The sequence below is a fragment of the Sminthopsis crassicaudata genome, chromosome 5, assembly GCF_048593235.1.
Source record: "Sminthopsis crassicaudata isolate SCR6 chromosome 5, ASM4859323v1, whole genome shotgun sequence".
NCBI classification, from domain to species: domain Eukaryota; kingdom Metazoa; phylum Chordata; class Mammalia; order Dasyuromorphia; family Dasyuridae; genus Sminthopsis; species Sminthopsis crassicaudata.
Genome location: NC_133621.1, coordinates 303,483,875 through 303,497,085, shown reverse-complemented (window position 1 = coordinate 303,497,085; position 13,211 = coordinate 303,483,875). Strand labels below are relative to the sequence as shown.

General features: G+C 46.0%; 1 protein-coding gene across 6 annotated transcripts in view; it reads right to left on the bottom strand.

The window, feature by feature from the left end:
• Positions 1–13,211, bottom strand: part of EFCAB6 (EF-hand calcium binding domain 6) — a 202,197-nt gene that overhangs the window by 42,993 nt on the left and 145,993 nt on the right. For all 6 annotated transcript variants that reach the window (XM_074271902.1, XM_074271905.1, XM_074271907.1 and 3 more), the window contains 2 exons: positions 9,915–10,033; positions 2,084–2,278 (listed from right to left, as the gene is read on the bottom strand). In XM_074271902.1, coding sequence (XP_074128003.1) covers positions 2,084–2,278; positions 9,915–10,033 — 314 coding nt within the window. The remainder of the gene's footprint in view (positions 1–2,083; positions 2,279–9,914; positions 10,034–13,211) is intronic.

The following is a 13,211-nucleotide window of genomic DNA, read 5'->3' as shown; positions in this document are numbered from 1 at the left end:
TGCCGAGATCATCAATAGGCCCCGAAGAAGACATAAGCAAAGAATGGGGTGCCAAGGAAATCAGGAGCCAGGCGCCAAAGCCCCTGAGGCCAGTGGGAAGGTGGTCCAGAGACATGGAACCCCAGTGGTCAAATGAGCCCCTCAGGGGTGGGAGATTGGGGCCCAATGGCAAATACTAGCACTTACCTCTGTGGCCTCAGTGCTCACAAGTGGCCGCAGAAGAGGCGAAGGCAGGAGAAAGAGCTCAAGCTGGAAGAGCCCTCCTCACTCCTCCAGTGGGAGGCCTTCAGACTATGGCTGGATGCGGAGTCTCAGCCATCTAGACCCTAAACCAGCTTTCTCCCCCTGATGTTCTCCCAAGAGCCACAGAAGCTTGAAAGCCAGAAGGTGCTTCACACGTCTGTCCTGCCCCTTGCCCCAATGGTCATCCCCAATGGCCCCCTGATGGGAGAAAGATCTTACACCCTCTGCCTCTGCAGGGAGTCCGTTCAGTCAGTGAGGGGGCAGGGTCCCAGAGCAGGTGTCTTTAGGGATGGGTTTTCTTAGGACCCACTCTCAGAGGTCTGTGTTGTGTCAACCTTTCTTATGAATGCTTTGATATATGAATTCCTGAAGCACAGGGAACAAAGGCAAAGGCCCCCAGAATGAGAAAGACATGGCCATGGCAAACACCTGGGAGGTTAAGATGGCAGTGCCATAGCAGCTGAAAGAGTTAATGAATCCTCAGGCAGAATGTCTCTCCCACCACAAGCACAGAACCTTCCCACCCTCAAAGTTCTCATCTGTATAATGGGAATGATAAAAAAAACTCTTCTCAGAAATTAACACAAGGAAATTGATGCTAGATTGAGGATAAACCTTCCTCCCACCTTCTGGAAGAAGAAGAGCATTCAGAGTTCAATGTATGGATCTGTTTTGCTTTAAGGGTAGTTTGGTGAGGAGGGAGCAGTGGGCCGGCACTCAGGAAGATCTGAATTCCAATCCAGTCTCAGATTTTCACTCGCTGTGGGAGCCTGAGCAAATGATTTGATCTCTGTGTGATTCATTTTAGTCATCTGTAAACTGGAGAGGAGAGCAGAAGCTCCCTGCTAGGGTTAGTGTAAGGCTCAAATGAGATAATATTTGTAAAGTACTAGATAAGAGTGTGCTGTCAGTAGTAGTAGTAGTAGTAGTAGTAGTAGTAGTAGTAGTAGTAGAAGAAGAAGAAGAAGAAGAAGAAGAAGAAGAAGAAGAAGAAGAAGAAGAAGAAGAAGAAGAAGAAGAAGAAGAAGAAGAAGAAGAAGAAGAAGAAGAAGAAGAAGAAGAAACAGCATTTGCTCTAAGAAAGGCTTCTGTTTTCTTATAAGGAAAGTTATGAAGGGAAATGAGGCAGGGATAGCCAAGAAAAAGAAAATATCAATGAAACATTGTTAAAGACACAGAAGAAAAGCTGAGGGGAATGTGGACACCCAGGTTTGAATTATGATGGTAAATTTAACATCCATTTCCCAAACTGTCTGAAGTAGACATTCTTAGTCTCACATATAATCCTCCTTTCCTGTCCTACTTTGTCAACATAAATGTTATGAAATTACTCGAGAGCACTCTGTTTAGAGCAGAGAGTAAAAGAAATAATCAGAAAAGATGACATAACCTCCTAAGGGGGGAAGGAACTGATGAGTTTGTGTCTTAGACTGTTAAGAACGAAGAGCCAATGAAAGCCAACAGGGTGATAGGGTCCAAGACTGAAAGGGTCTCCAAATCCAGCTCTCCCCCAATCTGACAGCTGAGGAAAGTGAGGCAGTGAAGAGTTTTAGATGACTTTGGAAGAGATTGGACCCAGAAAGAAGACTATTGCACTGGGAGAAATTAGATTACCAAAGCAGAGAGAATGAGGAATGTGAGATGATGGGGGACGGAAGAAGACAAAAGGGGGTACAGGTCACGACCTAAATCTGAGGCCTCTAAGTCATCTCTAAGTCTAAGGTCATGGTCTCTCAGTCATCTCCAAGCACATACTCTCCTAGGCGATGGAGATGACTGAGAGGAGGCAGCCAGACCCCCTGGGGCTCAAGCCCCATTTAGACATGGGCCACATACTCACTTGTAGGGCTTGTTCGTCTCCATGTACTGCTGCAGCTCCTTAGTCTCCTCCATGATCTGTTCAGGCTTCGTGAAGTGGCCCATGAAGTTGAAGTGATCCATCGCGTACGGCCGATGGATAGAGGGTGAGTACTCGATTCCCAATCGACTCAAAAATTCTTGGTAAGTAATATACCCTTTTTGAGCAGTGTCATATCTATGAAAAGGAAACTTTCAGTCACTATCTGAAGGAGGTACAAAAGAAGGTTGGACTGGCTTTGTCTCTATGAGAGAACAAGGGACGACAGAGATAAGAGGGAGCTTAAAACAGGGGATGTCATAGCTGGGAGGGGGCTTAGAATAGGCTTTCCAGACCATCTAGTCTAGGAGTTCTTAACTTTTTTCTAAGTCATGAATCTCTTTGTAGCTAGTCTGGTGAAGTCCATGAACTCCTCAGAATCATGTTTTAAATGTATAAAATATAAGAAATTACAAATAAAACCAATTGTTTTGAAATAAATTCATAATTTTTCCCATCCACATGCACAGGCCCTTTGAACCTGAGGCCCCTGCTTAAGGACTCCTGGGCAGTTGAGCCCCCTGATTTTGCAGCTGACAACCAAGAAGAAAAGCACAAAGTAAGGAAGTGTGCATCTAGGCTAAGAGTCCAGGAGTAATTCAGGTTAGTCAGCTGACAGAACAGAAAGCTGAACCCTGGCCTTTTACTCACTTGTCCTGCACCCTGGTCACTTACTGCAGGTGACCCCCATGCTCTATGACTCCACCACTGGAGGCCCAGGGCTGATAGATTATATCATTAGTTGATCATTTTGATCAACTGATTTTATTGAGCTCCTTGTACTCACAAGGGTAAGCAAGCCTCTTGGACCCAGAACTCGGATTAAGTGTCAAAAGCAGGATGTGGACTCAGAGGTTCTAGACGCCAGGTCCAGGCCTCCACTCACTAGGCCAGGCCAAGTTGTTAGCTCCCAAGATGCTCTGGGAATTTTTTGTATGGGAAATCCATCCCCAAATCTCAGCATTTGATTCTGTGGGTCCATTATTTCACCAAATATACTTGTGAGATAGAATTAAAAATTTCTGAGCCAGAAGATCCCCGGTTAGAGTGAGAACTTCCACAGGCCCCAAACTCCTGCTACCAGAACCCCCTCCCAGACAACGAACAGACTCTGAGCTCTTGTAAACAAACAAGTGGGTTGGGGTTCAAGTTCCAAATTAAACAAACTACTCATGAAGGGAAGTCGCTTGAGCTTCTTGAGCCTCATTTTCCCCTTCTGCAAAAAAAAAAAAAAAAAAAAAAAAAGGAGAGGTGGGACCCTGGGCCTGGAATCAAGAAAACCTGAGTTCAAATCCAGCCCCAGACACTCAATAGGTATCATTCTGGATAAGTCACTTCACCCTGCCTGCTTCAGTTCCCTCATCTGTAAAATGAGCTGGAGAAGGAAACAGCCAACTCCTCTAGTTTCTTTGCCAAGAAAATCCCAAATGGGGCCCAAAGAGTTACATACAGCTGTAACATTCAAACAACAAAAAGGAGCAAAATAAGGGGCTTGGGGTGGTTAGCCTCTGAGGGCCCTTCTCTTTGTCTGTGATGAACCAGTGTGATAGTGGGCACAGTGCATCCTCTCTCTGGGTCTCAATTTTCTGGTCTGTAAAATAAGAGGGATTCTGACGACTCGCATCCCCCCCACTTCTGAATTCCTCTAGGAATGTGATTTGGTTCAAAAACAGTAAGAATCCTTCCCTCTAGTTCCCCCAAATTTGGAGGACAGACAGCAGAGGAAATCTCAAGGACACCCACCAGGCTTCTTATCTCATTTTCCACCATTGAATTTTTCTGCATTCTACTCCATTCAAAACCAGAGTTTCTAGAGCATCTGATTTCCCAGTATTATTCTAACAGAATAGAATGATTTCTATGAAATTCTCGAGGCAAATTGCCCATCTGCCTTTTTTTTTAGAAAAAGAAAAAAGGAAAAGTCTATTTTCGTGGAAAGATCTCAGACCTAAGCCACGAGACCCTCTGGCAACCTCCTTCCCGGTCCCCATGATGGCCAGTGAGGGAGCTCCTGGGCAGGAGATGGGTGACCTCCTGTTAGTGCAGCATCTCTCCCTGGCCCGATGAGATGCAGACTAACAAGAATACCAGGTCCAGAGTCACAGGACACAGGCTGAGTTCCAACTCTGCCCCTCAGAACCCACGTAGCCTTAAACAAAGCATCGTCTGTGAGCCTCAACTGTTAAATGAGGGCTCTGGATTAGGAGACTTCTCAGGTTTCTTGCCACTCTTCTCTGTGAGCTTATGAACAAAAAGCTGCTAGCACTCAGGCAAGCATTGATTAAGCACCTACTGTGTACCAGGTGAGTGAAACAGTCTCTGCCCTCTGCATTCTATCATGGGAAACACACATAGACATATAGAAATATATACAACATACATTCAGAATTAATTCATGGGCTTCAGAGGAGGAGGGAGGCACTTGCTTATGAGAAGGCAGTCCTCCATCATTCACATCTGGCTTCCCTCTGGAAGCACAAGGGGCCAGCTGAATAGCATGGAATGGAGCAGCAAGAAGATCCTGGGCATGATTGAGTCAGGAGGCCTGAATTCAGATCTCAGCTTTGCCCCTCACTAGCTCAGAGACAAACCATTCAATGCTTTCCTTTCTCTGGATCTCTCCTTTCCTCATCCTCATCTTCATCCCCCCAAATCAGAAGCTGCTTAGTTTGTTCTAGTTTTATCCTTCCAATGCCTAGCAGAGTGCTTTGCACAAAGTAAGTGCTTAATAAATGCTTTTTCATGCATTTATTCATTTATTCTTTCCCTCATTCACTCATTTGTAAAATGAGTAAAAAATTTGTAAAAAAAAAAAAAAAAAAGTCCCTCTTATTTTACAGACAAGAACAAAATGATCCCTCCTAGCTCTAACCCTCTCTGTTCTAAGTTCCCTCCCATCTCTGACAGCTCTAAGTTCTAAACTCCCTCCCAGCTCTGATATTTCATGTTCTAAGCTCCCTTCCAACTCTGATATTTCATGTTCTAAGGTCCCTTCCAACTCTAACACTTCATGTTCTAAGCTCCCTTCCAGCTCTAACACCCCTGTTCTAAGCTTCCCCCCAACTTTGACACCTCTGTTCTAGGTTCTATCACAGCCCTGACTTTGTTATCTGTACAGCTATTTGGAATTGACTCCAAAGTATGGTGAGTGAGCTTGTCAGCCTAACCTAAATGCCCTAAGAAGGGCCCAGGTAGCTTCCCATCCCACACACCCCTTTAGGCCACAATGCCATTCTCTTTCCTCACCCCAGAGTCTCACAAGGAGCCTAGAGCCCTCATTTGCCAGTATAGCTATCATAAAACTCAGAATGTTTATTTTCTCAGGGAAAAGGGAAAAGGGAAGGCTCCTGGGTACTATTACTAGAGGCAGAGGACTCCAGAAACTAAGAGTTTGTGGTTTTCACTAAACATGTGAACAAAGTCTGGCTCTCTGTCAGTACAAAAACACCAGTCACGGGAGGATGAAGACCAAAAGAGATGCCAGGTGACCTTTTCTTGGTCATTTTGGCATTGAGCTGATTGCACTTAAGCCATGTTGCTTCTCGGCTGCTTAATAGCCCTGCATGGCTCCCTTTTAACTGCCCAATAAAATGCAAACACTTCAGGTCCAGCATTCAAGGCCATCCACAATCTGGTGGCACTTGGATTTCCAATGACACCTTAAGAATTCTTCGACTGAAGAATTGGCTCTCTGTGGGCGCTTCATAAGCTCACTAAATTGCAAGGAGGCTTGGACCGTAGGTTGAGGCTCAGAAAGGAGCAGGCGCTGCTGCCTCAATTTCTCCTCCTCACCCTCCAAGTTAGATGGCAGAAGCAAAGCTTCACCCTGCCTTAATGTGGACTGTTCCAGGACTCACAGTGCTCTCCGCCCCACTGAGGTGCTACCCATCCCCAGGACTGGCCCCTCCAGGAACCCACTCCCCTCCTCTGGACTGCTCTCCATCACCCATGACTGTCAGCCTCTTTGACCTGGGAGTGTGCATGTGCAGGAGGAGAGAGGGGACAGCTGAGGAGGGCAGGGATGGGGGGCTGATCCAGACAAATCCTTTCCTTGAGACAAGTAGGATAGGCCGGAGTCTGGTCACTACAGATTTTTGTAGGTGGGAGGCCAGGAGATGAGAAGGGGGCTACCAGAAGGCCTGTTGTTGGTGGGCATAAGCAGCCGGAGCAGCTTGGGAGAGCCCCAGCTAACTGAGGGTGATTTTACTTCAGCAGGGGATAATATAGGGGGCTTTTATTATTGGGCATTGTGTCCCCTGGTATATTTAGAGGAGGACCACCCAGAGGGCATGGACCATGAGCCCAGTCTCAGCTCTGTGTCTATCCTGTGGCCTGGCCCAGCCCAGGGCTCTGGACAAATAAGGAAAGTCTGGAGTCCGAAGATCTGAATTCAAATCCTGCCTCTCCGTAACTGTCCTCTTGGGACAGATGGCTTCTGAGCTTCCCTTCTGCCCTAGATCTACAATCTTATGATGAGTAGCTGCATCTTTAGATGGACACCCAGGGTCCCCTCCCCAGACATTCCTTCAGCATAACTGCCATTTGGGGCTGTATTCCTCCCAGTGGAGTGTAAGCTCCAGGAGGGCAGGCACTGGCTTGGTTTTTGGTTTTGTCTTTGTACTCCCAGCCTCTGGCACATGGTAGGTCTTTTAAATGTTTAGTGGATCTATTTAGCTTGGCTTGGTTTGACTCTCTGCTCCGGTTCACTAGCCTGACATGCTGAACATTCAGCCACCACAGAGCCAGTTCCCTACCTCTGCAAGGAATTCTCATTACTTTTTTATGGAAAAAAGAAGAAAAACAGCTTAGACTAGACTCGCTTCTAAGAAAAACTCTTGAGACTCAGCTATTGTGCCAGGAGCCTAAGCCCAAGCCCAACCCCATTTTTCCTGATGCGTGGATTAAATAAAAACATGTTTTGCTTTGTTTTAATAATTCTATTATTAAAACAATAAGTGGTCCATTCTTATCATCAGAAAAGAGCAGCCTGGGTTGGGAATAAGAGGGCCTTGATTTATTTGTTGGTCACAACCTCAGTCTAAAATCACAAATATTGGATGGATGTGGGACAGAGCCACGGGCCACAGCCCTGGGCTTCAGAGGACAATGGTCCTGAGTACGACTTCCCAACAGCATCTCTGCCCCCTCCTTAGTGTCCACACGACCTGGGAATCTCCCCAGGAACTTTCTCCTGTGTCAGGTGGACTGTTCAGGATCAATACTAGAACATGGAGACTGCTGGGAGCGGGGCAAATCCTTCCCTTCTCTGTGAGCCCATGGAGAGCTCTCAGGGTGTGGAGTCAGAGTCTGAGTGTGAAGCCCAGGGCTCCCCGCTCCTCTGTGGTACCCTGCTGTGTTTTGGACCTGTCAGTCTCGACCCCCCCATGGGGTTTCCTCGGCAGAGTCACTGGAGCGCTTCTGCCATCTCCTTCTTCCAGAGATCCTGAGTCACAGGGGGCATGGAGCAGGTGCCCTCTGGGGAACCTTCTATCTCTGAGGTTTCACACATGGCACATTACCCACACGCCTCCTCAGTCACTACAGAAACTCGGACTTGTTGGACAATTCCAAAAGGCCTGAAATGGCTCTGCCAGTGGAACCCAAGCTCTGGCGGACCATGGCAAGCTGGGAAGGCTTCAAGCACAAGTCGCCTTGGTGGATCAGAGTTACCCACAGGAAAAAGGCTCAGCCCCAGAAGGTCAGTTACAGGGTGATGGATTTGAGGGCGGGACACAACTCCTCTACAAAGATGGTATGCTAAAACATGGCAGTCCCATGCTGACAAAGTCATAGCTCCTTGGAATAATAATAACAACTAGCATTTATGTTGCCCTTCAAGGTTGCAGGAAGCCTTACAAGTCCTAGATCATTTGACCCTTCTAACCACCTTGGTAAGGAGATGTTCTTCTTATTCCTCTTTTACAGGTGGGGAACTGAGTCTTAAATGAATTGCTGGAGGACACCCAGGTAATCTGCAGCCCAGACTCAGATCTACAGAGCTAAAGCAAAGCTGGTCACAGAGCCAGGCTAGGGGGAAGGCCACACACATTTCATTCATTCAATAAACTGTTTTCAAGGGTCCCTCCCAACTGGGAGTACGGTACTGTGCTGGGTCCTGAAGGGGAACTAAAGATCAATGGAACCCAGTGTGACCAAGAAAGAAAGAATGCGCATGAAGACACATGATGGGATTTAGGGATAGAGTTGCTCAGCAGCCCCCTGATTCAACTCCATCCTTTTATATAAGAGGAAACTCAGGCCCACAAAGAGAAATGACTCACTCCCAGTCAGGTGGGCAGTAAGTGGAGAGCCAGGCTTCATTGCCCAAGGCTCATTCTGACACCAGGCTGGCACCCAGGGAGCCCACAGAGAGGGTGGCATCCCAGGAAGGGATTCCAATGGAGACGGCATGGAGCGCCATTGTGCCCAGAGGCCCCTTTGAAATCAAAGCTGCCCAGAAAGAGGGAGCCTTCGGTGCTTCCTCCCCCCTCCCTGCTGCCGACACCACAGTCTACTGTCGTTACCTTTTCAGTAACTTTCAGACAGTCCTAAACTTCCTATCTCCTGCTCAACCAGTTGGACTGTTGATTGTAATTAAAGGGGAGGCAAATGAAGAAGCAGTCTAATTTGGCCCAGGGTTGGAACCAAAAAGGAGAAATAGAAAAAGGGGTGTGAAAGAATGTCACACTGCCTTGCTAAATTAGAACCACAACAGCCCACTTGTTTCAAAATGCAGCCAACATTTTAGCCTCAACTCGGAGAACTGGGGGAAAAAAAAGTAAGAAAGCACACGGACAGCCCGGAGAGCAGATGAGTCAGGGGATGCAGGACAGGCAAGGAAGTCACTCCTCCTCCTCCCGGAGAGTCTGTCTCTTACCTATAAAACCAGCTTAGGCGTGACTACATCCAATGTCTCTTGCAGACTTAAAAAACAAAAACAAAAACCAACCAGTGGCCCTATCATGGGGGGCAGGGATAAAACTTGTTTATTAATTTCTTATTATGGCTTTTATTGTTACTCATCTTGATAATATTAATGAATAATAAATTGTTATTAATTTTTATTATGATTTTAAAATCTTTTTTATTTTTATCATTACTATTTACTGCATACTAAACTCTGGAGATATAAAGAAAGACAAAACACAATTGCCTGCCTTCAGTGAGATTACATTCTAATGGAGACACAAATCACTGGCCCAGCCTTACAAAGGAGCAGGGAAGCAAAAGGGGAGAGGGCCAGATAAGAAAGCGAACGGCTTCCATAGCAAACAGTGTTTATTGGCTGACTGACTCTCAGGGACTCAGTTTCTCCTTCAAGAGAATGAGACCAGAGCAGCTGATCCCCAAAGACAAGAACCCAGGAAGTCAGTATACCTGTGCTTGCTGGGAGCTCGAGCACAGGTATACTGACTTCCTGGGTTCTTGTCTCCATATCATTTTTCTTCAGACAACTAGCACTGCTTAAGGCCTTCATACTGGGGCTATGTCTATTTGAAAGAGACCCGTAGCCCACAGGAGGTTTCTCTTTAAATCAGGACACACATCCCGTGTGTGTGACAAGAAGGTGTCCACTATCTGCATAAGTGGAGGAAGCTTTTCTCAGTCATAATTCCATAAACCAGGGAATCACACATCTGTCCCAAATCTATCTGGAGCTATGACTATCTCTAGCTCCCTGATGCTTTGGAGGAAAAGCTGAAGATACTCATTCGCTGCAGTGACAGATTGCCTGAAACAGAATGGCAGAGAACTAGGATGAGGATCTGCTTACCTCGCCCAGAGCTTTTCAAATTCTCTTGGTGTGATGGGAATGTCGAATCCAAACAGAGCATTCCGTATATCCTTTCGTCGCAAAATCCCGTTGCCCTCGCTATCAGTTTCTAGAAAATTCTGCAACATACACAAAAAAGGGATTAAGTCAGAACTCAAAAAAAAAAAAAAAAAAAGGAAGATTCAGAATTTCTTTTCAGAGAAATAGAAATGTAAATGCATATCAGGCAAAATATGTATCTACTTTCTTTGTCATTGTTAAGAACAAACTTTAGGAACAATTTAAAGCATGTTTATGTTTTAAGGGTTTTAAGGGTCTTCCAAGTCCAACACTCTATGGTTCTAGGACCCCAAGATTCTGATTCGGTGGTGCTGCGATTCCAAGACTCTAAGATTCCATGGTTCTGAGACCCCAAGACTCTAAGATTCCATGGTTCTGAGACCCCAAGACTCTAAGATTCCATGGTTCTGAGACCCTAAGACTCTAAGATTCCATGGTTCTGAGACCCCAAGACTCTAAGATTCCATGGTTCTGAGACCCCAAGACTCTAAGATTCCATGGTTCTGAGACCCTAAGACTCTAAGATTCCATGGTTCTGAGACCCCAAGACTCTAAGATTCCATGGTTCTGAGACCCTAAGACTCTAAGATTCCATGGTTCTGAGACCCCAAGACTCTAAGATTCCATGGTTCTGAGACCCCAAGACTCTAAGATTCCATGGTTGAGACCCCAAGACTCTAAAGTTCCATGGTTCTGAAACTAATACATTCTTCTCTGTTTAGTCTTTTTGATACTGGACCCACTTATGCTTTTCAGTTGAAAAAAATACCAAGATGTAAAGTCAAAACAAGTCACTTTCATAGCCAATTTCTGGAAACGGATGCCCCCCACCAATTCAACATCCCTTCATCAAAATGGTCATCCCAAGTTCTCTACAATCAAAATAGACTTGTTCCTATTTTAAAAACGAGGTAGTCAACAACTGAAGATTAAGCATAGTCCAAGATGCTGGTAGTTGGCATGCATAAAGCACTTACTTCATATCAACCAGTGTGCTAAGTTATAAAAGAAAAGCAAAAATATTCACATTATCTGTAGGCCCAGAGAGAGAACACGCAGCAAGCCAGTGCCCTGAGTGGGACTGGAAATCAGGTCCTCTGAGCTCCAGGCTGGGGTTGGAGCCCCCATCCCTCCCCTGCTTTTCCTTCTCACCATTGGGGGATGAGAGGTAGGTCTGGCTCCTTTCCTTTTATTCTCGTGAACAGACAACACAAAAAAGGCGTCATGTTTTAATGGTTGCCTGGAGTGGCCATGGTCAAAAAGAAAGAAAAATGAAATCTTGAACGACTCAAATCTCATTACAAGAAAATAATTTGCAGCTCAGAGTGCCCACAGCTGACAGATCGTAACCCCACCTCCTAGTCCTCTGGCTCTTACAATTTTTAAAAGACATTTTCTCCCAATCCTGTGAAGTGAATAAGGCAAGAATTACTGAGAAATCCAAGCTTGGATTTGCTGGGAACCATTTTATCTTGGTTTTCTCATCCACAAAATGGGGCTAATGATAACTAGCACTCACAAACTCGTGGAGCTGGGAGACAGCTTAAAACACTGAATGTTCTAAGGGTCCCATAGTAAAAGACTGAGGTGAGATTAATGACTCCAAGCCCATGGCCCTATCAACCACTGGGCAATACGGTTGCCTGTATCAATGGGTGGGAAAGGAGAAAGGGAGAGGGGGAAGGGAGAAGGGTCTACTGCTCTTCTGGGTGGGGAGGCACAGACCTGACACAGGGGCTCCTGTTTTCCCTTCTAAGATTGGCTTGCATCTCCTCTGCCCATCACTTTGGACTCCATGAGAAGGAGCACTCTCTGAGGGCAGGCCTCCTGGGCTTGGGGTGGTTGGGGGTGCTGGGTACATGGGGAGCTCCATGTTAATAAGCAAGGTATTTGCCTGGCCATGATGACTGTTACCTTCATGGAAGGAAACCCAGGAAAGAGCTTAGACGGATTCCTGCTTCATGATTCTGACCCCAGGACTTTACGATTTCATGATTCTATGACTACAAAACTAAGATTTCGTGGTTCTGAGGGCAGAGCTCAGAGCAATGGGGAGAGGGGTAAAGTATCTGCATGAGCTGCCTCCTCACCATAGCTGCTCAGGGGGAGAGTGGGCAGTTCCAGGCAGCTGGTGAGCTCACTACCTGTCCCTGCAGCAGCTGCATGGTCCCTTGGGTATTCTGTAGAGGGATTCACATATGATCCACAGGGCAGGCGAAATGACCTCGGGAGCTCCATGCCATCTTAAGAGAGCGGACAAGTTTTTGGGTTCATTTTTCCAGGGTGTGGTAGGGCTGTGAAACTTGGACCCAATAACCTCCGGAGAACAGAAGATGACTACCAATTCTGCATTCTTCCTACCAAACCATGCTGCCCTCCCTTCTACTTATAACGTGGACCTTTCGGGATCAACCTGGGGGCTTAGCCGCTATTTATAATGTTGTTTCTATGGGAAAGTGAGTTCCAAGTTCCCAACAACCAACTTGCAAATTAATTTTTGGAACATGGCCCATTTGCAAGTTGGGGAGTATAGTTACTGCATGAGTAAGGAAGACTAAAATTACTTTTGCTTTATTCAATATCTTTAATAAGAAGTGAATGCTGCTTGACTTTCCCAAATGCCCTGAGAGTGGCAAAAGTCTCTCACTTCCAGAAGGGTCTCCCCTCAGTGCATTAAGACTTCAAATTAGGAGCGCCGTAAATTCACAGAAAAGTAGGAGGAGAATTATGGAAAGTGCACAAAGAAATCTGGGTTCCAATTCTGCCTCGGGCACTTGCTCACAGGAGAATGTGACTTCAGTTCTGGAAATTCAGTTCTAATCTGAAATCTGGGTTCAAATTCTGCCTCGGGCACTTGCTCACAGGAGAATGTGACTTCAGTTCTGGAAATTCAGTTCTAATCTGAAATCTGGGTTCAAATTCTGCCTCGGGCACTTACTAGCAGGAGAATGTGAATTCAGTTCTGGAAATTCAGTTCTAATCTGAAATCTGGGTTCAAATTCTGCCTCGGGCACTTGCTCACAGGAGAATGTGAATTCAATTCTTGGAAATTCAGTTCTAATCTGAAATCTGGGTTCAAATTCTGCCTCGGGCACTTGCTCACAGGAGAATGTGAATTCAGTTCTGGAAATTCAGTTCTAATCTGAAATCTGGGTTCAAATTCTGCCTCGGGCACTTGCTCACAGGAGAATGTGAATTCAGTTCTGGAAATTCAGTTCTAATCTGAAATCTGGGTTC